General features: G+C 53.8%; 2 protein-coding genes across 4 annotated transcripts in view; one reads left to right on the forward strand and one right to left on the reverse strand.

Moving 5' to 3' along the window:
* Cherp (calcium homeostasis endoplasmic reticulum protein) lies at nt 1-13,907 on the forward strand. Of its 2 annotated transcripts, none has more exons than XM_052162036.1 (18): nt 1-115; nt 382-555; nt 3,559-3,743; nt 4,425-4,562; nt 4,636-4,787; nt 6,094-6,238; nt 6,324-6,413; nt 6,579-6,867; nt 7,839-8,014; nt 9,865-10,300; nt 11,026-11,264; nt 11,415-11,548; nt 11,874-11,960; nt 12,045-12,188; nt 12,264-12,380; nt 12,554-12,648; nt 12,777-12,962; nt 13,053-13,907. In XM_052162036.1, the coding sequence occupies exons 1-18, from the start codon at nt 91-93 to the stop codon at nt 13,091-13,093; spliced, it is 2,853 nt and encodes a 950-aa protein (XP_052017996.1). In that variant the 5' UTR covers nt 1-90; the 3' UTR covers nt 13,094-13,907. The 2 variants fall into 2 exon arrangements, with proteins under 2 accessions (XP_052017996.1, XP_052017997.1); XM_052162037.1 differs by having other exon boundaries at nt 6,127-6,238.
* C18H19orf44 (chromosome 18 C19orf44 homolog) overlaps nt 13,852-20,925 on the reverse strand; it is an 18,568-nt gene continuing 11,494 nt past the window's right edge. For both annotated transcript variants that reach the window (XM_052162038.1, XM_052162039.1), the window contains exons 5-8: nt 17,823-18,306; nt 16,030-16,125; nt 15,099-15,265; nt 13,852-14,361 (exon numbers count right to left, since the gene is read on the reverse strand). In XM_052162038.1, coding sequence (XP_052017998.1) covers nt 14,239-14,361; nt 15,099-15,265; nt 16,030-16,125; nt 17,823-18,306 — 870 coding nt within the window. In that variant the 3' untranslated portion in view covers nt 13,852-14,238. The remainder of the gene's footprint in view (nt 14,362-15,098; nt 15,266-16,029; nt 16,126-17,822; nt 18,307-20,925) is intronic.

Consider the following 20,925-nt stretch of genomic DNA (forward strand, 5'->3'; position numbering starts at 1 on the left):
TCTCCCTTCGCGCCACTTCCGGCCGGCTTCTGCGGCCGGTGCTGGTAGGTGATCGTGAGGCGGCGGAGGACGTTGCCAGCGGATGCAGCCATGGAGATGCCGCTGCCGCCAGACGGTGAGGCCCATCCCTAAGCGGAGGTCGTTGGGTTCTCGTGTGCCCCCGCCGGCCGGCCGTGCCTCTCCGTGCCGGACCGATGACGGAGCGCGCTGCGGCCTCCCCGCTCCTCCCTCGGCCTCTCCATGGGTCCCCGCATTCCTGGCGCGCGCTTGGCCCTAGTCAGGACCCGTACACCACCGCCTAGCTGTGGCCCGCCCCGGAGGACCCCGGCCTGGCCCCCGGGTCGGGCTGCCCACCCTGACGCCTTTTCCTCTGTTTTGCAGATCAGGAGCTTCGAAATGTCATCGACAAGCTCGCCCAGTTTGTGGCTCGCAACGGACCCGAGTTCGAGAAAATGACGATGGAGAAGCAGAAAGACAACCCTAAGTTCTCGTTCCTGTTCGGAGGCGACTTCTACAGTTACTACAAGTGCAAGCTGGCGCTAGAGCAGCAGCAGCGTGAGTCCCCTCAGGCCCTCGGCCGCCACGGCGGTCAGCGCGGGCCCCGCCGCAGCCAGCTTCTTTGGAGTCGCATGTTGTTTCCTCTGCAGAACAGAGCGGCTGTTCCTTCTGCCCTTCCTGCAGCCCTGTACCAAGATAGACTGCTGGGTCGTGTGTCATACGGAGACTGTCATAGATTCTCTATCTGGGCTTTGGGAGGAGCGGGGTGGGCGACAGTCCCTGAATTGTCTTTGCAGAGGCAATTGCGGATCTGCAGAAGGTGGGAGCTGCAAACTGTGCAGCCTCTTCTGCAGGCTGAGACCGTAGCTCTCTGCATTTCAGATATACAGATCAAAAAGCTTTCCCTTTAGTTTCTGCGACGTTTTTCCATTCCTTTTCTTTTTTTTTTCTTTTTTCTTTCATTTTTGGCTTTCGAGACAGGGTTTCTCTGTGTATCCCTGACTGTTTTCGAGCTAGCTCTGTAACCAAGGTGGCTTTAGACTCAGAGATTTGTGAGTATCAAGAAAAAGATGACAAAAAGTAATAGAAATAAAAAGTTTAGAGCCAGGCATGATGGGACCACCCCTTTAATCCCAGCACTCAGAAAGGCAGAGGCAGTTGGATCTCTGAGTTTGTGGCTAGCTTGCTGTACAATTTCCAGTACAGGCAAGGCTACATAGACTCTGCCTCAAAAAAACCAAAGGAAAAAGCAGAGACGCACAACTGGTCTCTAACATGCTCACACTGTCTCCCAGGCTGGCCTGGCAGTATGATCCAGCCCAGCTTCCAACTCAGAGCAACCTCCCTGCATCAGCTTTTCAGGTGGTGGGATTGCAAGCATACCCCAGCTTTGACTAATAACAACAGAAGTTATGGGTTCTGAGGGCAGAACTCACATCTGTCATATCGAGGGTAGCTCTCTGAATAAACTGTGGAAATAAGTGTTTGGACTTGAAAAGCCAGTGGGTAGTTAAGGTGATAGCGGTGGAGCAACAGTCCTCTCTGATGCTGAACACACTTTGTTACACTTTAACAAAGTATTGTGGGTGATTGATAGAAAACTTGTAGGACAGACAGACAGACTTGGGCCCATGAAACAAAGAGACACCACACATGTGAACTGAAGGGTTTTCATATGCCAAAGTGGGGTAGGGTTAGAATCTGTCCATCATAAGTTTTGGTTCCTATTCAGTTGTGGTAGAGGTCGACTGTTTGACCATCAGGGTGTCTGTGTCCTTATGCATGTTTAGAGAGGTCATTTCTTAGCCCCAGAGCACCAAATTCATAGCCATCCTAAAGCAGACGGTTGCTGAAACAGGTTCCAACAATGTGTGCTATGGTGGACAGGCTGGAATTAAGAAGGTTGGTGATCATGAACATAGAAGCAGGAGGGGTCAAAGGTCGAGCCATTGAGGATGGGTAAGGGATGGAAAGTGGAGGGAGTTGAGACAGGCCTTAGTATATGTTCCTGAGAGCTACACAGGAGGCCTGTGCCCTCTCCTGGACAGTCAGTCGTTCAGGTGTTAGACTTAAAACCATAGCAGGGAAAGGAGAGTAAATGTCAGCTGTGGCACATTAGGGTTAGGAGGCAAGAGGCCATGCTGCCAGCCAAACCATAGTAGGATATATTGAATATGACGGGCAAGAGCAGGTAAGGGTGGTGGAAGTCAAGAAGAGAGTTTAGGTTTTGGCACAAGGGAGACACACTGTAGAGAGGACCTGCTTTGCTGAGGAGCTATGAGCATTGCTTAGAAGTAACGACTCAAAGTGCTTCAGGTCAACTAAACCTGGGACTGTTCTAGAATGACTTTTTGCAAGAATTGTGGTAAAGGACTAGTCAGCTGGATGTGGTGGTACGTACCTTTAATCCCAGCACTCGGGAGGCAAAGGCAAGTGTATCTCTGGGTTCAAGGCTAGCTTGGTCTACAAAGAAAGTTTCCAAGACAGTACACAGAGAAACCTTTTCTAGGAAAAAAAAATTTTAGGCCACCCCTATCATGGTCTTGTGTTTGTAAAGTACAATAAAACTGAGCTGTGGGATGTTGCTTGTTCCATAGCAGTTGACACTCAAGGCTGCACATAGGCCAATCTGCCTGCTCTGGGAGAGGCCTACTCGGGTGTAGGATGCAGTTTCTTATCAGGTGTGATGTGAAGAGTGCATGTAGTTGGCATTGCTGTTGAGTGTGAGGGTGTGTATCTGAGTGGGTTGCTCTACTGGCCTGGGAGGCAGGGCAGTGACTTTGAGAAGCCTGTGAAAGCCCAATGGCCCTTGGTGACGCCTCCAAAGTGGAGCTTCCAGAAGGAGGATGGGATCTAGAGCTTAAACTAGGCAGGCATGTAGGGTGCCATTAAAACCCAAATGACACATGTCCCCAAGCCCTACTTTCTTTGCTTTTATCCAAAGGCCATTTGTTTGGATGAGTCTCGGGCTGCCAAAGAGTGTGGCTATCTATGTTCAGTTGGGACCAGGCAGGGCCAAAAGTAGAGAGTAAGGCAGCCATATTGTTAAAGTCTTACTTGCAAGTAGGGACCCTCCTCTCCAGACACATGATACCTTGTCTGGGTACATGCTAGCCTTGTATACTGTCATATCAGGGTGTTGCTGGTGGTTCAAGTTAGTCCAAGGGCTAGTCCAAAGGCTGCAAATTGGGAGGGTCACCACAAGAGGTGGGGCTGGTCTTGGGGGCATTCCAGCCCTGTGCATGCTGGCCAGACCTCCAGAATGCTGGCTGTCTTCAGTGAGGGGGAGATTAGGATCCAGTGGCATGGGACAGACACATACCCTTGGGAGAGGTGCCACATCTCCAGCACTGCTCGTGGCCTGCATGACAAGGGAAGATGAACAGGTTCAGTGAGACAGAAGACCAGGCACAACAGAGGAAAGCTTGGGCAGGGTGTCCCTGTGAGGTGGACAGTGGCCCTAGCTTCCTCCATCAGATCCTCTGGAGGCCAAAGCTGATGGATCACTGAAGGGAACGTGGGGCATTCCCTGAGCTCACAGGACCCATCTCTTCCTGCTAGTTATCTGCAAGCAGCAGGCCCCAGAGCTGGAGCCCACCTCAGCCATGCCCCCTCTGCCACAACCTCCACTGGCTCCCACAGCGTCCCTCACTCCGGCCCAGGGAACCCCATCAATGGACGAGCTCATCCAACAGAGCCAATGGAGTCTCCAGCAGCAGGAGCAGCACCTACTGGCCCTACGCCAGGTATGTCTGCATCTAGTGCCAGTGACCCTGGAGTCACCTTCCAGTGGGTCTGTGACTCATCCACAGGCAATGCTCAGTTGACTTGTACCCATTGTAGATGTCACCACATGGTGGCTTAAGGTACCTACCAGTCTTAGTAGGGAGGGACATTATTGGCCCTATCTATCTTTTAGACTGCTTCTGTTGCCAAACTCTATAGGGATGAGCTACCTGAAATGAAAGGAGCGGTGACATAGGGACCTGAGTGCCAGCCCCACTCAGGGTTTCCTTGCTTACCACCGTCACACAGCATGCATGGATGTTTGCCATCAGTCATAGTCTGGACAGTAAGGTCTTGGACAGCAGAACTGTCTGCTCCTCTAAACCAGCTTGGTGGCCAGTGCCTATTTACTTGCTTGTGTTTAGATTGGTTTGGTTTGATTTTGAGCCAGCATTTCCCCAAGCTGCTCTCAGCCTCCCAAGTGCAAGGGTCACGGGCACCTACTGCATGTGTTAGCCCTTCCTGCCTTGCCCTGCTTACGGGACCCATGAGCACCCTGCCTCCTTGGTGTCACATTTTCCTGTTAGCTGTCTTGCCTGCTGTGATGATGGACTGTCACAGGCTTTGGTGTGTGTAAAGACAGGCACCAGTGTTTGTGCAAGGACCCTGCTCATACCACCTGCCCCTCGTGGTTTTCCCAGGAGCAAGTGACGACAGCTGTGGCACATGCAGTGGAGCAGCAAATGCAGAAGCTGCTGGAGGAGACGCAGCTGGACATGAGCGAGTTTGACAGCCTGCTGCAGCCCATCATTGACACCTGCACAAAGGATGCCATCTCGGTGAGGCTCAGTGTGGGGCGGGGGTGTCGCCACCCTCCCGACTGACCCCCACTCACCCTGGGCTGACTCTCAGGCTGGGAAGAACTGGATGTTCAGCAACGCCAAGTCCCCGCCACACTGCGAGCTGATGGCGGGCCACCTGCGCAACCGCATCACTGCTGAGGGCGCACACTTCGAGCTGCGGCTGCACCTCATCTATCTGATCAACGACGTGCTGCACCACTGGTGAGTACGTGACCACACCTGCCAGGGCCCCACTCTCCAGTCCCTACCCTGGCTGCACTTGCACACTGGGCCACTGCTTGCCCTCCCAGGACAGTGGCCGACACCCCATAAGGCAGGCCTTGGCTCTGCTGCCTCCTCTCTGCCTCTGTAGCCATGTCTGCTTCGGTCTGCACAGCCGGACACCTGGCTGATGCACTGTGGTGACTCTGCTCTCCATGTCCTGGAGCTACCTTTGCTGATCTTCTCTCCATCGGACTTCTCTGTGTACTGTGTGTGGCTCCAGCCTCCTGGGGCCTGGGTGTGTCTCTGCATGGCCAGCGGGTGAGGTTGATGGAGGAAACCAGAGTCCAGAACTCTGGTCAGAGACAGGTGCAAAGGTCCCATGCTACTGACACATTCCGATAGTCAGCTGGGCTGGCTGCCCTCTGGCTTTCAGCATGGTCATGAAGCTAGGACAGCTGATAACTGTATCTGGCTTGTGGGAGAGCAGGAGACGCTGGTCTCTTCTCCGTCTCATGCCACCCTCCATGCCAGGCTGCCGTCCACACCCTCCCGCTTTGTACTGTCTTTCCTCTTGAGGTGTCTTGCTCCTGCCGCTTAGGCTGGGGCCTCGCACCGATGGCCTCTCTCCCACTCCCGGGACACCCCTCACTGATCACACAAAGCTCTGGCCTGCACTGCCTTCCCTTGACTACCTCCTGGCCAACTCTTGCTGCACTTTGACCTCAGCTGTGGAAGCTGAAGCTGTCAGCCTCTGCCTGCCCCTTTCCTGGGTCTGCATATGGTCTGTCTTGCTGAGCCACTACTACTGCAGAGGCCTGGATCTGCCACACTGCACAGCTGGAGGGCCTTCTTTGCCTGCTTCCTCCCCTTTAACCCTCTCAGTGACACTGGGCACAGGAGCCAGGGCCTTGCGCCTGGCCGGCGGATACTGTGCCGTGGCTTGACTGCAATCCTCATGGGTGGTTAGGCTCCCTGTAGCCTTCTCAGTGGCCCTATGAGGCTGGGGAATCCCTCCTCCTGTTGAACCTGCTTGTGCATAGTGGTGACCAGGTCCTAACCACAGCAGCCCAGTGTCAAACCCTTTACACATGCAAGGGCTCTGATGATGAGCCCCTCTGACAGTGAAGGTTTTGTTCTACATAGCCCTGAGCTTCACACTTTCCCTCTACCTGTCTCCCAAGACAAGGCACCTACGTAGTAGATAGTCTAGCTGTTGCCCTACTGGTTGGGGGGCATTTCCTGAGGAGAGGGTGCTGTGGCCACAGCCGCATGGTAACAGGTGCGTGGCCGGGTCCTGCCCCAGGGCCCTGACGCGCGGAAGGTCTCTCCCTCACAGCCAGCGCAAGCAGGCCCGGGAGCTGCTGGCTGCCTTGCAGAAGGTGGTAGTGCCTATCTATTGTACCAGCTTCCTGGCTGTGGAGGAGGACAAACAGCAGAAGATCGCCCGGGTACGGGGCTGCTGGGGCTGGGTGGTTGGGCAGGCAGGTGGCTAGGTGATATGAGCTCTGTTTAACAAGTCTCCCTCTGCACCAGCTCCTGCAGCTCTGGGAAAAGAACGGCTACTTTGATGACTCCATCATTCAGCAGCTGCAGAGCCCCGCCCTGGGACTTGGTCAGTATCAGGTGAGCACCACACAGGGCAGGGGCCACCCATCAGGACGTTTGAAACTGCCCACTGATGTTTTCATTGCTGCAGCTGTCTGCATCTCTCTCACACGGCCTTTGGTTCTTGGGATCCTGGGCTACTGCCCTGAGTAGCAGTGCTCTGTTCTCCCCCCCTCCCCCAAGGCGACTCTCATCAATGAGTACTCGTCGGTGGTGCAGCCTGTGCAGCTGGCCTTTCAGCAGCAGATCCAGAGCCTCAAGACACAGCACGAGGAGTTCGTCAGCAGCCTAGCCCAGCAGCAGCAGCAGCAGCAGCAGCAGCAGCAACCACCACAGCCACAGCCACAGTCACAGCCACAGCCACAGATTCAGCTGCCTCAGATGGAAGCAGATGTGAAGGCCACACCCCCACCACCAGCACCCCCATCAACCTCAACACCTGCCCCCACCATCCCACCAACTACCCAGCCAGGTATGAAGTTCCCTCCATCTCTGACTTCCCTGCATGGCAGAGAGCACTTTCCCCTCCTGGACACCTGCTCCACAGCCCTCACACTGCTGGGCCAAGATTGATCTGCTTGTGTGTCCAGGCCAGGTAAACACTCCAGACAGGCTTGCACCTTAACCCACACTTGGTGCATGGTTTAGAGTGTGGTCCAGGGCTGGGTGGGCTCAACACAGAGCAGAACCCTAAACAGACATACGTGTTACATGTCTGTATCTAGTGTTTGTAGTGTACATGTATATGTGTGTAAAGGACGTCTGAAGAAACCTGGATAAGATCTGAAATGAGCATCTAGGAAGTTGAGGCAGGAAGATTTTAGACCAGACTGGGATATGAGGCAAGAATCGGCATCTCAGAAGACTTCTAGCCATAGTGGTAGCTAATCTTAATCCTAAACCTGAAGGGGAAGACAGTAAATTCAAGGCCAACCAGAATATTCCCCCAAAGTCTGAGGTGAAACATGTTTAACTAGGGGTACAGGGATGGCTCAGTCAGTGAAGGACTCTGTGCACGTGAGGACTTCATTTGGATGGTCACTGAGCTTCAGATTCATTGAGAGACTCTGAAACAGAAGTAGTGCCAGAAGGTGGCCCAGCAGGCACAAACTTGTTTACAGGGTCTGATGACTGTGCGTTGAGCCCTAGGGTGGCAGGAGAGAGGCTGCTGCCAAGGGCTGCCCTCTGACCACCATTCGTGCACTCATGTGCGTGCCTGGAAGTACACAGCTGGTTACTTAAAAGTAACTCAGTAGTTCTGTGAATAGACAAGATAGGACATGCCGTGAGCATAGAGAATGTCCCCTCTTGCATCTCTAGAGGGGGGTGACATTGGAGGGGTGGCTTCCAGTGAACTTCGGAAGTACAAGACCTGTCATGGGCTGGCTTTGGGGTGCTTGCGAGCCAACAGCCTCCCCTGCTGACTGGCCTTACCTGTTTTAGATGACAACAAGCCTCCTATTCAGATGCCTGGCTCTTCAGAGTACGACACCTCAGCAGGTGTCCAGGATCCTGCAGCTGCTGGACCTCGGGGTCCTGGCCCCCATGAGCAGATCCCGCCAAACAAGCCCCCTTGGTTTGATCAGCCTCATCCAGTTGCCCCTTGGGGTCAACAGCAGGTACTTACTAAAATTTGTTGGGGGATGCACGTACGGCTGAGTCAAAAGCCTGCTTGAGCCAGGAAGTGGTGTCACATGCCTTAATCTCAGCACTCAAGAGGCAGAGGCAATCAGATCTCTTGTGAGTTGGAGGCCAGCCTGGTCTACAGATCAAGTTCCAGGACAGCCAGGGCTACACAGAAAAGCCCTGTCTTGCACGTAGTTGGGGTCCTGTGGGGCAGCAGGCAGATGCAGCCATAGTAGCTGACAGACAGTAGAGCCTAGGCAAACCCGTCTCTGCTACCAGTATATAGACTTCTCAGGCCTCATTTGCCTGTCTTCACTAGTGTAGCATTCAGGTCCATCAGAAAGGGATTGAAGGAAGATCAGAAGTGGTGGGCTTCTCCGGGAATCTGTAGGTGATGGCTACAGTGCCAGGTCTCTGGGTGGCTTGGGGTAGTAGGTAGGAGACTTGAGGACTAGGACAGATGTCGTGTGGTGTATGACCAAAATGTCTTTATAATTTACTAGGTGTAACAAACTTTCCCTTCAACGGGGCATGGCCTAGTTATCTGTTGAGTGTGGTCTTCCTGGTGACTCTTGACTGAGGAGGACACTTACGGGTGCCACGCATGTGGCCCTGCCCTAAGAGCTTTAAGTCTCAAATATGAGTCTTTTACCCCTCAGCTTTAGGACTAGCAAGTTTACTTGACATGAGATAGATATTCCCTGTAGACAGCACCCATGAAGTGCCAGCTGTGAACCTTATCGGGTGGACACCTCTGAGGGAAGTAGGGCACAGGCCTTCCTGTGCAGGCTCAGTAAGAGCTAGGGGCTGAACTGGGCAGTGGTGGCGCACGCCTGTAATCGCAGCACTCTGGGAGGCAGAGGCAGGAGGATTTCTGAGTTCCAGGCCTGCCTGGTCTACAGAGTGAGTTCCAGGACAGCCAGGACTATGCAGAGAAACCCTGTCTCGGAAAAAAAAACAAATCTGGAGGGGCTTCTCCACTGAGGCTTCCTGGCCAGTAAGGCAGTTTACCAACCAGACTAGAGGTCTGGGGTGAGCAAGCTATCCAGCTAGACGGAGAGGCGTTGGATTCCATCCTTAGACGTGGGGTTGGAAGCTGGGCGGTGGTGGCTCACGACTTTAGTCTCAGCACTTGAGAGGCAGAGGCAGGCGGATTTCTGAGTTTGAGGCCAGCCTGGTCTACACAGAGAAACCCTGTCTCAAAAAAAAAAAGGAAGGAAGTGGGTTGGAGCCAGGACAAGGGGGCATGTTGTCGTGCCACCTGCGCCCCGCCCACGCGCCTGTCTAATGAACACTCTGAAGCTGGCCAGGCTTCTCTAGTCCTGCCCTCATGGCACCGCAGAGATTGTTGCTGTTGGCAATGCAACTTTCTTCTGCTCTTGAAAGCCAGAAAGAGTGCCCATCAGCCTAGCGTGGGTCATGGAGCATGCTGCCTTGGAGGGACACAGGGACCTGTTGGCCTCTCCTGTGTAACTCCTGTCCCAAAGCTAAGATTGCAATCCCTGCTGTGTGTGGTCAGAGCAGTAGCTGGGAACATCTTAAACCACAAGCATCTATTTACCTGGCTAAAGAAACAAGGACGGGGTCCCAGGCTAACCTTAGGCAATGTTCTGGGTAGTATAAGGCTCATAGTCCAGCATGCTGGGGTATTCTCAGTCATGGCAAGAGATACACCTCCCTTGTGTCCCAATTGGGATCTGGTACCTGTTAGGACTGGGGGAGAAAAGCACTGAGTTCAGTGCCAGAAGCAGCTTTATGTGTGAGTGTACAGATGTGCGGTTGGGACCTGGGGTGAGATCGGTAACTTCAGACCTTGTGCTCATGTCTGTGCTTTGCCTTGCAGCCCCCTGAGCAGCCCCCGTACCCACACCACCAAGGTGGACCTCCCCATTGTCCGCCCTGGAACAACAGCCATGAGGGCATGTGGGGTGAGCAGCGAGGGGACCCTGGCTGGAATGGGCAGCGAGACGCTCCGTGGAACAACCAGCCAGACCCCAATTGGAACAACCAGTTTGAAGGACCGTGGAACAATCAGCATGAGCCACCCCCCTGGGGCGGTGCCCAGCGTGAGCCGCCCTTCCGGATGCAGCGGCCCCCCCACTTCCGTGGGCCGTTCCCACCCCACCAGCAGCACCCACAGTTCAACCAGCCTCCACATCCCCACAACTTCAACCGTTTCCCGCCCCGCTTCATGCAGGATGACTTCCCCCCTCGTCACCCCTTTGAGCGGCCACCCTACCCTCACCGCTTTGACTATCCCCAGGGAGACTTCCCCACAGGTGAGTAAGCAGTGTAGGAAGGCCCGCTGGGGATGTCCCCTGCCTGCCCCTCTGCATCTGCCTTTCAGTGCTGTGGAAGTGACAAGCATGGGGCAGGTGTGGAATAGGCAGACAGGGCCACGTGTGCTGGGAGCCAGGCCCCTGCCAGAGGTGCTGAGACGTCCCTGGAGCCCCTGGCACACAGGCAAGGAGGAGCAGCCAGCCAGACTTTGCCAGTCTGTTTTTCAAGTACCATTTCCTGCCCTGGCCATTGCTGGCCTGAGGCTATGCCTTTGTCTCATCTCTTCCGGTTGCTGTCAGCCTGAGCTGCACACAGAAGCCCCAGACAGGTGTTTCAGTGCAGACAATCCATGGGGCTCAGGGCAGGCCTCCCTCTGCCCATGTCCTCGCCGCTGCTCTCCTCAAAGGCCCCCAGGCAGTTGGGGTGGAGTCCACCAGGAACCCAGCTTTTCTGTTACTCTCTTACTGCTAGCCCACCCATGCTCAGTCCTGGCAGAGAAGGCTTCGGCACATTCGCAGTGAGAAGGTAGTTCAGCTTGCTGCCACTGGATGCTGCGGTGCTCCTCCAGTCTTCTCGCTTGAGTCCCCTTAGCTGCACCCATGTCTGTGAGAGTTCCAGGCCCCAAGTGCTGGCTGGCTTCCCTTACTCCTTTGCTGAACCCTAATGGCCCTTTTGCCCAATTTGACTACCCCAGCCAGCTGGAGATAAATGTTTTGTTTTGCAGACATGGGACCCCCTCATCACCACCCTGGTCACCGCATGCCACACCCTGGGATCAATGAGCACCCGCCTTGGGCTGGGCCCCAGCACCCTGACTTTGGCCCTCCTCCCCACGGCTTCAATGGCCAGCCTCCCCACATGCGGCGACAGGGCCCACCTCACATCAACCATGATGACCCTAGCCTGGTTCCCAATGTGCCCTACTTCGATCTTCCAGCGGGGTTAATGGCCCCCCTTGTGAAGGTGATATTGGGCCCTGGCCCGGGAGGTTGAGCATGGGCGGGGGCATGCTGGTTTTGTTAAGCTAAGTTCCTACCTTGTTGCTAAATTCCACTGGGTGGCCAAGTAGGATTGACTCCTCAGGGCCCAGGCAACAGCTGTGTTCTCCTACAGCTGGAGGATCATGAGTATAAGCCTCTGGACCCCAAAGACATCCGCCTGCCACCCCCCATGCCTCCCAGTGAGAGGCTGCTTGCAGCTGTGGAGGCCTTCTACAGCCCGCCCTCCCATGACAGGCCGAGGAACAGGTAGGGAAGCTGGGCCCTAAAGCCTGGCTGAGCCCCCATCCTCCAAGTTGGTGCTGCAGATGAGGAACTGCTTCCTCTGAACACTACATTGGGCATGGAGTGGTAGCCTTGTGCGTGCCATCCAGCCTCAGCCTGCCATGCAGACATTGTCAGCAGCAGTGGGCATGTTTATGAGGTCACCTGGGATGGGGGGGGCTGGACACCCAGCAGAGCCCCAGCTGCCTTGCCTCCTGGTTGGTTAGCTTCCTAGTGCGGGGGAACCCCCTTCCTGGCCACTGGCCCTTGAAGGCTGACCCAGGCCTCTCATGGGGACCATGTCATGCAGTGAGGGCTGGGAGCAGAATGGCCTCTATGAGTTCTTTCGAGCCAAGATGCGAGCGCGACGGCGCAAGGGCCAGGAGAAGAGGAACAGGTGAGCCGTGCTGGTTTCGGGGCTGGCATTGTGGCATGCGGCTGCTGTAACTGCCATCCTCACTGAGGCATCTCCCTGCTACAGCGGCCCCTCCAGGTCACGCAGCCGGTCCAAGAGCCGCGGCCGCTCCTCCTCTCGCTCCAGCTCCAGATCCTCCAAGTCTTCCCGGTCCTCTTCCCGCTCACGTTCCCGGTCTCGGTCCCGGTCCTCCTCCCGCTCCAGGTCCAGGTAGGTGCGTAGGGACCTGAGAAAGCCCGAGTGCACTGCCCCTGCCCGGTCCCCATTGTCCTAATGTCCCCACAGAAGCCGCAGCCAGTCACGGTCCTCCAGAAGCCGCTCACGCTCCAGGTCCAGGTCCAGATCCAAGTCATACTCCCCTGGGAGGCGGCGTCGCTCCAGGTCCCGGAGCCCCACCCCACCGTAAGCCATAAGCTGGAGTTGTCAAATGTACCCTTTTTGCTAAAGAGCAGGCGACACCCCTCCCACCATGGGCCAGCCCACAGCCCTTTGCTTCTGTGTTAGCTGGCTGTTCTTGGTCCTCGGGGGCCTGTTGTGTAGGGGTTGACAACTTACAACAGAACTCTTCATTGCAGCTCTGCAGCTGGCCTGGGTTCTAATTCAGCGCCTCCCATACCAGACTCGAGGCTTGGAGAAGAAAATAAAGGCCATCAAATGCTGGTGAAGATGGGTGCGTATACCCCAGACCAATGCCAGCTTCCTGTGTGACCACATGTTGGGATCCTGCTGGGGGTTTGAGTAGCCACTCCCCAGGGGACATGGTCACAACCCTGCCTTATATGTTCTTCCCCTCTGAAGGCTGGAGCGGGTCTGGTGGCCTTGGTGCAAAGGAGCAGGGCATCCAGGACCCCATTAAGGGTGGTGATGTCCGGGATAAATGGGACCAGTACAAGGGCGTGGGTGTGGCCCTGGACGACCCTTATGAGAACTACCGCCGCAACAAGAGCTACTCCTTCATTGCCCGCATGAAGGCTCGAGATGAGTGTGAGTAGTAGGTGGTAGGTGTGGGTGGGTGGACACGGTGGGCTTAGCTTCGTGGGAGAAAGGTGAGGTGACAGCCCTGTTCTCATGCAGTTTCCACGTTTGGGGCTCGAAAGGAAGAGAAGGAAGACTGACCACGGGCTTCAGCTGCGCAGTGTGGAAGGGCTTGTCCTGCATTTGCCCTGGAAGAGGTGCTGCAGATGACACTGCAGTGCCCAGACAGCAAAACTCAACACCACCCCACCGTCCCATCCCCAGTGCTGCACAGCCCAGAGCCCAGTAGCGAGAAGGCTGCCTGCACTGAGCGCGTGGCAGCCAGACAGCCTGGCCTCTGAGCTGCAGAGGCCAGAAGGGACTGTGTTGGGGCTCCACTTGGTTTTGTGTTAGGAAAAACAAATACTCCCTGAGGCAGGGATCATCTGACTCCTGACTGAGTTGTCATTTAGTTGTATGTTTATCACCCCTTTCCACAAATGTTAGCTGTTAGCCTATGTTACCTGGACATGGCTTCTGACACTGGGCTAAGCTCCCTTGGGTGGGGAAGATGGCGTCTAGAGCCCCTCTGCCTAGTGCAGCACCTCAGCTTGGGGCTTCTGCCTGAGGAGGCCAATACCAGCACAGAGCATGGGATGCTGGGCTCCAGCCAGCCAGTACCTCCTGCGCTGTCATTTAATTTGGGTTCCTTAGCCATTCTCAGAGAGGGAGATGAGGCCCAGAAGGAGCAGCCTGGTGCCATTGTTTGTACACAAACTTTTGAAACATTCTTTTAAATAAAATGCAGAGTCCTCTACAACTTTTCAGTACCATATAAGACACTTGATTTTTGTTTTAGATTTCCCATAGCTGTGACGTTCAGGTGTGTCTGACTCAGGATAAACAGACACACATGTGCTGTTGACAAATGTGGATTTTACTGTTTTGCCTTCCAATAAAACCTTTTGTAAAAGATTTCCTCTAGCTGTGAGTGAGAGGCACACAGGGGTGCTGTGCAGGCTGCGCCAGGCACCAGGCTCAGAAGACTTGTCTCAGCACCTGGCATGGGCGTTCCCATGGGGCAGCTGGTCCCATCTTGGATGGTTGGAATGCCTGACATACGCTGTGGGTCGCACTGGCTCATGGCCCCATCCCACACTGCTGTCCGGTGGTGGTTTCTCAGCTGTCCTCATGCTGTGTCCTCGGAGCAGCCAGCTGGGCAGACGGGAGCTTAGAACCCATATATGGCGGTTACTCAGCAGGGAGAGCAGGAAGAGCCCCAGCCTTGCCTGCCTCCATATGGACGTCATTGATTCCAAGGTGGACAGGTGCCCAGGCACGCCTCACTTGCTGAGCCTTGGAGCTCCTCCCTCACCTCCTGCAGGGCAGCCTCCATGGTCAGGGGTGCAGGCCTGTGCTCCCTGATGTACTGTAAGACACAAGACCATAAATGACAATGCACGCACACAGGAGACTCCTGTGCTGGGCCCCAGGGCGCCCTCAAGCACAGTCCTGGTGCTACATTCAAGATATCCTGGAGTGAAGAGCCACACTGGGTACATCTAGGGTCAGAGACTGGAGATGCCATGTTAAACCTCTCACTGTGAACTGGGTGTAGAAGCAGCACACAGAGGCTGAGGCCAGTCTAGGCTGCACAGCAAGACCCATCAAAAATAATGTGGAGCCTGCAAGATGGCTAAGGTACTGGCTGCTAGGCCTGATGGCCTAGGTTTGGTTCCCAGCACCCACATGGTGGTTCACAACTGCCTGCAATTCTAGCTCCAGGGGAGTTTGTGCCTTTAGCATCCTCAGGCACCAGGCACACACAGGATACACATACAAATAGCCAGCAACACACATGTATAAAAATAATCAGCAAGGTGGTGGCGCACACCTTTAGTCCCAGCACTCAGGAGGCAGAGCCTCTGAGCTGGCCAGGTCAGCCAGGGCCACCCTGTCTCAAAGTGCTTAGGGTGCTGTACTGAACCTGAGCGGCAGCTGCCACACTTCTGGGAAGGGCACAGGACCCGTTCCTTGACAGTGAGGGTCCAGGACCCCGTGGAGCTCCAGCCTAAGAGTCCAGACACCCCCAAGCCCACTGCCAGCCTCAAGTCATCTCTGACGTGACCTCCTCCCCAGGATAGGGCAGCCGTGCACCACAGTTACCTCTTTTGCTTCCTCCAAGGTGTGGTAGCGAAATGAGTCCCGATCCAGGGACTGCAGGAGGGAGTCGTGTAGTTGTTGGCTGGCCTCGATGAACTGCTGCGTCAGGCTCAGTTGTTGCTTCAGCATGTCATTCAACGCCAGCACGGCTGGGCTGTAGGCTGTCAGGACTACACCCATCCCATGTCACTCAGTGGCTGCCCAGTGTCACATGGGTCTTCAAATGCCACCTGTGCTTCTGTGCCCTGTGGCACAGATTCCCACAGACCTGCTACTTTCTGGGCAGTCTGCCTTTAATAGTAATGAAGCGCTTCCTCTGTCTCCATTCTGTATTAACCACATACAACAATCACATGCTAGCTCCACTAAAAGATGACAAAAATTCATCCTTTAGCTGGGCATAGTGTCACATGCCAGCTACTCAAACAAAGGAGTATGAGGTGCTACGTACGGCCTGGAACTCTGAGCCAGCCTGGGCTATGTGCTGCAACTCATACCCCCACACCCACCCCACCCTCAAAGACATTTAAAAAACATTTTTTTAAGAGATAGGATTTTGCTATAAACTCTTACACTCAACTGATCCTCCTGACTCAGCTGCCTAAGTAGCTTTGATTATAGGCTTAGGAGTGGCCAAGCAGGGAACAGAACTGGACATGGGCAAAATGATCCAACAGTGTTCTCAGTGGACCTGGAAAGATGCAGGGCTCCTCCACTGAGTTGACCACCAGCCCCAAATTGCTTTTGGCCTTGTGGGTTTGGTTAAATCTTGTACCTTCACCAGAGACAGAGGTTCCAGCCACCCCTTAGACTGCCCAACAAGATCCTATCAAAGGTCTTGACAAGCGTCCTTCCCAGGGACCTCTCAAAGCCAACCTCAGAGGGTAATCCCAGGCACTGAAGGGAAGGAGTGAGCCCCCCAGCTTTCTGTTACCTTCTATGGCATCTGCGCTGACAATGTGACTGGCGATGGGTGCTGGGTCCACATAAGCACCTCCAAGGGCAGGTCCGATGGCTGCCATGCCACCAGCTGACCCAAGACAAAGAAGCTGTTGAGAGTGTGACAAGGGCTTCCAGAGCACACGTGACAATGAATTGAGCTGTACAGTGCTCAGGTTTGCTGTGAGCTCCTGGGATCCAGAAATCCCCCTGCCTCATCCTATCGGCCTCCAGACCCACATGTCCCCTTTATTCTGGGTCCCACAGCCACCTAGCATTTACGTGGGGTCTAGAGTTCCATACCTTGGAACCTTGGTCCTCACACTTTCAACACAAGTGCCCTACCACTGACCTGTCTTCTCCATCCCCACTGTTGACTTTCTAAAGAGCTAATTCAGGTTTTGCCTAAAGACAGGCTGGGGTGTGGCTCAGTCCTCAGAGCTCCCAATGGCACAAAGCCCTCGATTCCTTGCACCCGATGCACCATGAGTTGTGGCACAGCCTCGTCATCCCAGCACTCAGGAGGCTGAGGCAGGAGGATCAACTCAAGGTTATCTTCAGCGACATGTGCAGTTTGAAGCCAGCCTAGATTACGTGAGACCCTTGTCTCAACAAACAAACCCTAAAAGGCGAAAAAAGCCTGGAGCAATGTTGGACAGAAGAGGAGGAGCCAGAGAGCTCTGACAGAAAGGACAGACATCTGCGGACGCCTGGGCATGGTGAGAAGAGTGACTTTCAGAATATGCTCACCACAAGGTCAGACACAGGCCTGTAGCACGGCAGCCCCTGCCACCCCTGTGGGGTCCTGACTGGTGGCTGACGACAGCCTGGCGGGTATCCTGTCCCTTCCCCAGGGCCCTGTGCTCCCTGGAGCAGGCTTCTGGATGCCAGCAGCACTCTGCCTCAGTGCTGGCATCTTGAACTATGCCCAAACTTCAAATTCTCCCCAGGATTGGAAGCCACTGGGAACACCCAGCTACCACCCCTTGCCCTGGGAAGGGGAAATGGGTATGGGGTGCCAAGATCCCCCTAAAGCTGGCTAATGACAACAGCCCAGATCTGAAGATACATTGGGTCTTGTGCACTGTGTATTCAGATGCTGATTTCTGACATCTGTTTATAGTCTGGACTGTGGTGTAGTCAAACATCTCAATCTCAATGTTATGTAAAAATCGCTTTCCATCACTTCTGATTGGTCAATAAATAGCTGATTCAGCCTATAACTAGGCAGAGGATAGGAAAGGCTGGATTTCTGATCTTAGCAAGGGTCCCATGTAGAGAGAATTAAAGGAAGGACCACAGGGAGGTGGCCATGAGGCGGAGGGTCCAGGAGGAGTCATGATGAGGTTTTGATATGAGGTCTCAATGAGAGAGCAGACATGGGGACATATTTGGACCAGACAGAGCAAGACAGGGCAAGATTTGTTCTGAAGCAGACTGGGAGGCAGACAGCTAAGATGTCTACATCTATCAGAGAATAGATGAACAGATAAGTCTAGTCACAGTGCTTAATCATCCTTTTTTTTTTTTTTTGCTTTTTCGAGACAGGGTTTCTCTGTGTAGCCCTGGCTGTCCTGGAACTCACTCTGTAAACCAGGCTGGCCTCAACTCAGAAATCCACCTGTCTCTGCCTCCCAAGTGCTGGGATTACAGACGTGCGCCACCACCGCCCAGCTTAGCCTATTATCCTTAAATTACATCCTACACCCAAAGACGCCACAGCATCACAGGGGCCTACCCAGGCTCCTGAAGGTCCCCTACCCAGGCTCCTGAAGGTCCCTGGCTTACCCTTGCTCCACTGGTAGGCAAAGGCAGGGTCAAGTGTCTGCACAGCTGTCTCCTTCATGACTCTGGTCACACTTCTGCCCCATTCTGTCCTTGATAGAGGTTTGCTGGCAACAATATCTGTCTGTCCACTGGAAGAAAACCTCGACAAAGTGTCCAGAGTCCTGTCAAGCGACTCCTCCAAGGCCAAGGGACCAGAGAACTGCTCAAAGTCTTCCGAGTAAGCGGGGCTCGCAGTGAATGCAGTGGGCATCTCCATGGAGTGTGCACTGGACAGACCATGAGATGGTACAGCTGCCGCAGAGCTGGCACCTGGGGGCTCTGAGGCCTCACTCTCAGAGGTCAGATCCTCTTCATCCTCAACCACAGTGGCTGTGCCCTGAAACACAGAATTCTTGGGCCACATAGCCCTCTGTGCTTCCAGTCGAGTAGGTGATGTGGGTGGGGAGCTTCTGACTGAAATCCCTTCCCTTACAGAATCTTCCTCCTAGAAGAAACAGGGCGACACAGCTGAAGGAGATTCTAGAGAGCTAGCTGAACAGTGCCTCCTACAGCAGTCACAACACCAGTGACCCCAGCATTCAGGCAGAGGGGACCACAAAGTCTAGGCTAGCCTGGGCCACACAGCAAGACTCTCAGAAATATACGAAGTAATCCAGGCAGAGCAGTATGCACCTGTCATCCCAGCACTTTGGAGGCAGAGCAGAAGGATCAGGAATTCAAGGCCAGCCTGGGCTACATAGTGATTTGGAGGCCTGCCTGGGGTATGTGAGACCCTGTCTCGGGAAACCAAAAGTAAAAATAAAGACAGCCAAAGTGTATCATACTTGTAATCTAATCACTTGGAATGCACAGGCCAGATGACTGCCTAGTCTCAGGGCAGGCCAGGCTACAGAGTAAGACTCTGTCCCCTAATCTTCCCAGTGAAGATAATGAAAACTCTCCTACCTGTGACCTGGGAAAATGGCTCAGCAGGCAAAGGCGCCCACTGCCAAGTCCAACAACCTGATCTCCTAGACTCACATGCAGATGAAGACTCCCACAGCTGTGCTGTGACCCGACTCACACATGCACACACACACACACACTGAAAAGGTCTTGTGTTTGTGAAATGACACAGCTCAGTGGTTGAGAGCACTGTCTGTTCTTACAGAGGACCGGGATTCAATTGCCAGCACTTACGTGGCAGCTCACAACTGTCTGTGACTCCAGTTCCCGGGAATTCAACACTCTTACAAAGACATACATTGCAGGCAAAACACAGATACACAGAAAATAAATTAATCAATCAGAAAACAGAAAAAGTATAAAGAGTAAAACAGACGAAAAGCTTGTGAGGTAGGCGGTGGTGGCGCACGCCTGTAATCCCAGCACTTGGGAGGCAGAGGCAGGCGGGTTTCTGAGTTTGAGGCCAGCCTGGTCTACAGAGTGAGTTCCAGGACAGCCAGGGCTACACAGAGAAACCCTGTCTTGAAAAACCAAAACAAACAAAAAGTTGCCACGGTGACTGTGTCTCCTCATAGCCATAGAACCATGACTAAGACAGGCCTAAGAGACATATATATACATGTCCTGGGGCTTTAAGCTGGAATGTGCAGGAGATGGACTCGATGGAAGTGAGAATCTCCGGAGAAACAGCCCTGGGGTTGTGTACAATGGAAGAGTCTACTCCTCCATGTGCTGCTCCATGCTGTGGGCAGCAGCATCCTCTGAGCAGAGTCTCGGCTGAATGAAAAGCAGAAGGGGAACTAGTCACCTGATTATAGACACACTGTGACTAGCTGCTTCCTATTCCTGCCACCAGGCCACAACCCTTCCTTAAAACCCTTAAATAGCCGGGCAGTGGTAGCGCACGCCTTTAATCCCAGCACTTGGGAGGCAGAGGCAGGTGAATTTCTGAATTTGAGGCCAGCCTGGTCTAAAAAGTGAGTTCCAGGACAGCCTGAACTACAGAGAAACCCTGTCTCGGAAAAAACTTAAGCTGCTGCTATTTGATGTCCACCACAGACACAAGACCAAGAACTAAGACACAGTAGAACCAAAGATGGCCCTGAACTTCTGGTCTCCTATGTCCAGTTCAACAGTGTGAGGAGTAATGGCTCTGAACTTACCGTGCACAGCTGGATGCCAGCAACTTTAAAGGTGTACCCTGGATGCCCTACCACTGGCCTAACAGGGCAGACACTCCCAGGAACCGGAGGACGTGTGTGTGTGTGTGTGTGTGTGTGTGTGTGTGTGTGTGTGTGTGTGTGTGTGTGCGTGCGTGTGTGGGCTGCCGTAGGAAGGGGCTTTGGCCAGGCATGGTGGCCACACCTATAATCCCAGTTCTTGGGAGGCAGAGGCAGGCAAGATCTCTGTGAGCTTGAGACTTAGCCTCATCTACAGAGTGAACTCCAGGACAGCCAGGGCCACACAGAGAGACCCTGTTACAGAGAGGGGTTTACGGTGCAGTTCTGATCACTCTTTTTTTTTTTTTTGAAAAAGGATTTATTTCTGTGCAGCCCTGGCTGTCCTAAAATTCACTGTGTAGATCAGGCTGGCCTTGAACTCACAGAGATCCTCCTGCCTCTGCCTCTGCCTCTTGAGTGCTGGGATTAATAGAGTGCTCACCAAACCTGGCACTATCACTTTGTTTAGAAAGATTTTTATTACATTTATCTGGTGTATATATGTACATGCAAGCACACATGTGTTATTTAGTGTATATGTGAGTAGGGGTAATTATTTAAAAAGATATTGCCCGCCAGGCCTCTGCACCACTCCTTCCAAGTATCCAGTAAAGCATGACTCTTAAACTTGAATAGTTAACCAAACATCTTTATGTATATAAAACTCCCAATTGCATAATGCCAGTTTACAGTGATAAAGTCTTATCCCAATATTTCTAACCTCTCCAAAGCACCAGAAATATGTCCGAAGCCATCTGGAAATTCTCCCTCTTTGCTCTGTTCATCTCATCCCCATCCCCTCCTCTCTCCTCCCTTCACTTCCCTTAGCTCCTCCTCCTCTCTCCCCTCCAATCACTGGCCTCTCACTGCCTCAGTATGAATGGATAGGAAATATCTTGCAACATATGTGTATGTACATGCAAGTGCATGTGTGTTGA

This window comes from Apodemus sylvaticus, chromosome 18 (assembly GCF_947179515.1).
Source record: "Apodemus sylvaticus chromosome 18, mApoSyl1.1, whole genome shotgun sequence".
Classification (NCBI taxonomy): Eukaryota; Metazoa; Chordata; class Mammalia; order Rodentia; family Muridae; genus Apodemus; species Apodemus sylvaticus.

Bases quoted from the DNA above. Each gene is read 5' to 3' on its own strand.
- Cherp (XM_052162036.1), top strand. From the start codon at position 91: ATGGAGATGCCGCTGCCGCCAGACG. The intron at 556-3,558 runs GTGAGTCCCCTC...TCTTCCTGCTAG, and splicing joins GGCGCTAGAGCAGCAGCAGC to TTATCTGCAAGCAGCAGGCC. The intron at 8,015-9,864 runs GTACTTACTAAA...TTTGCCTTGCAG, and splicing joins CCCCTTGGGGTCAACAGCAG to CCCCCTGAGCAGCCCCCGTA.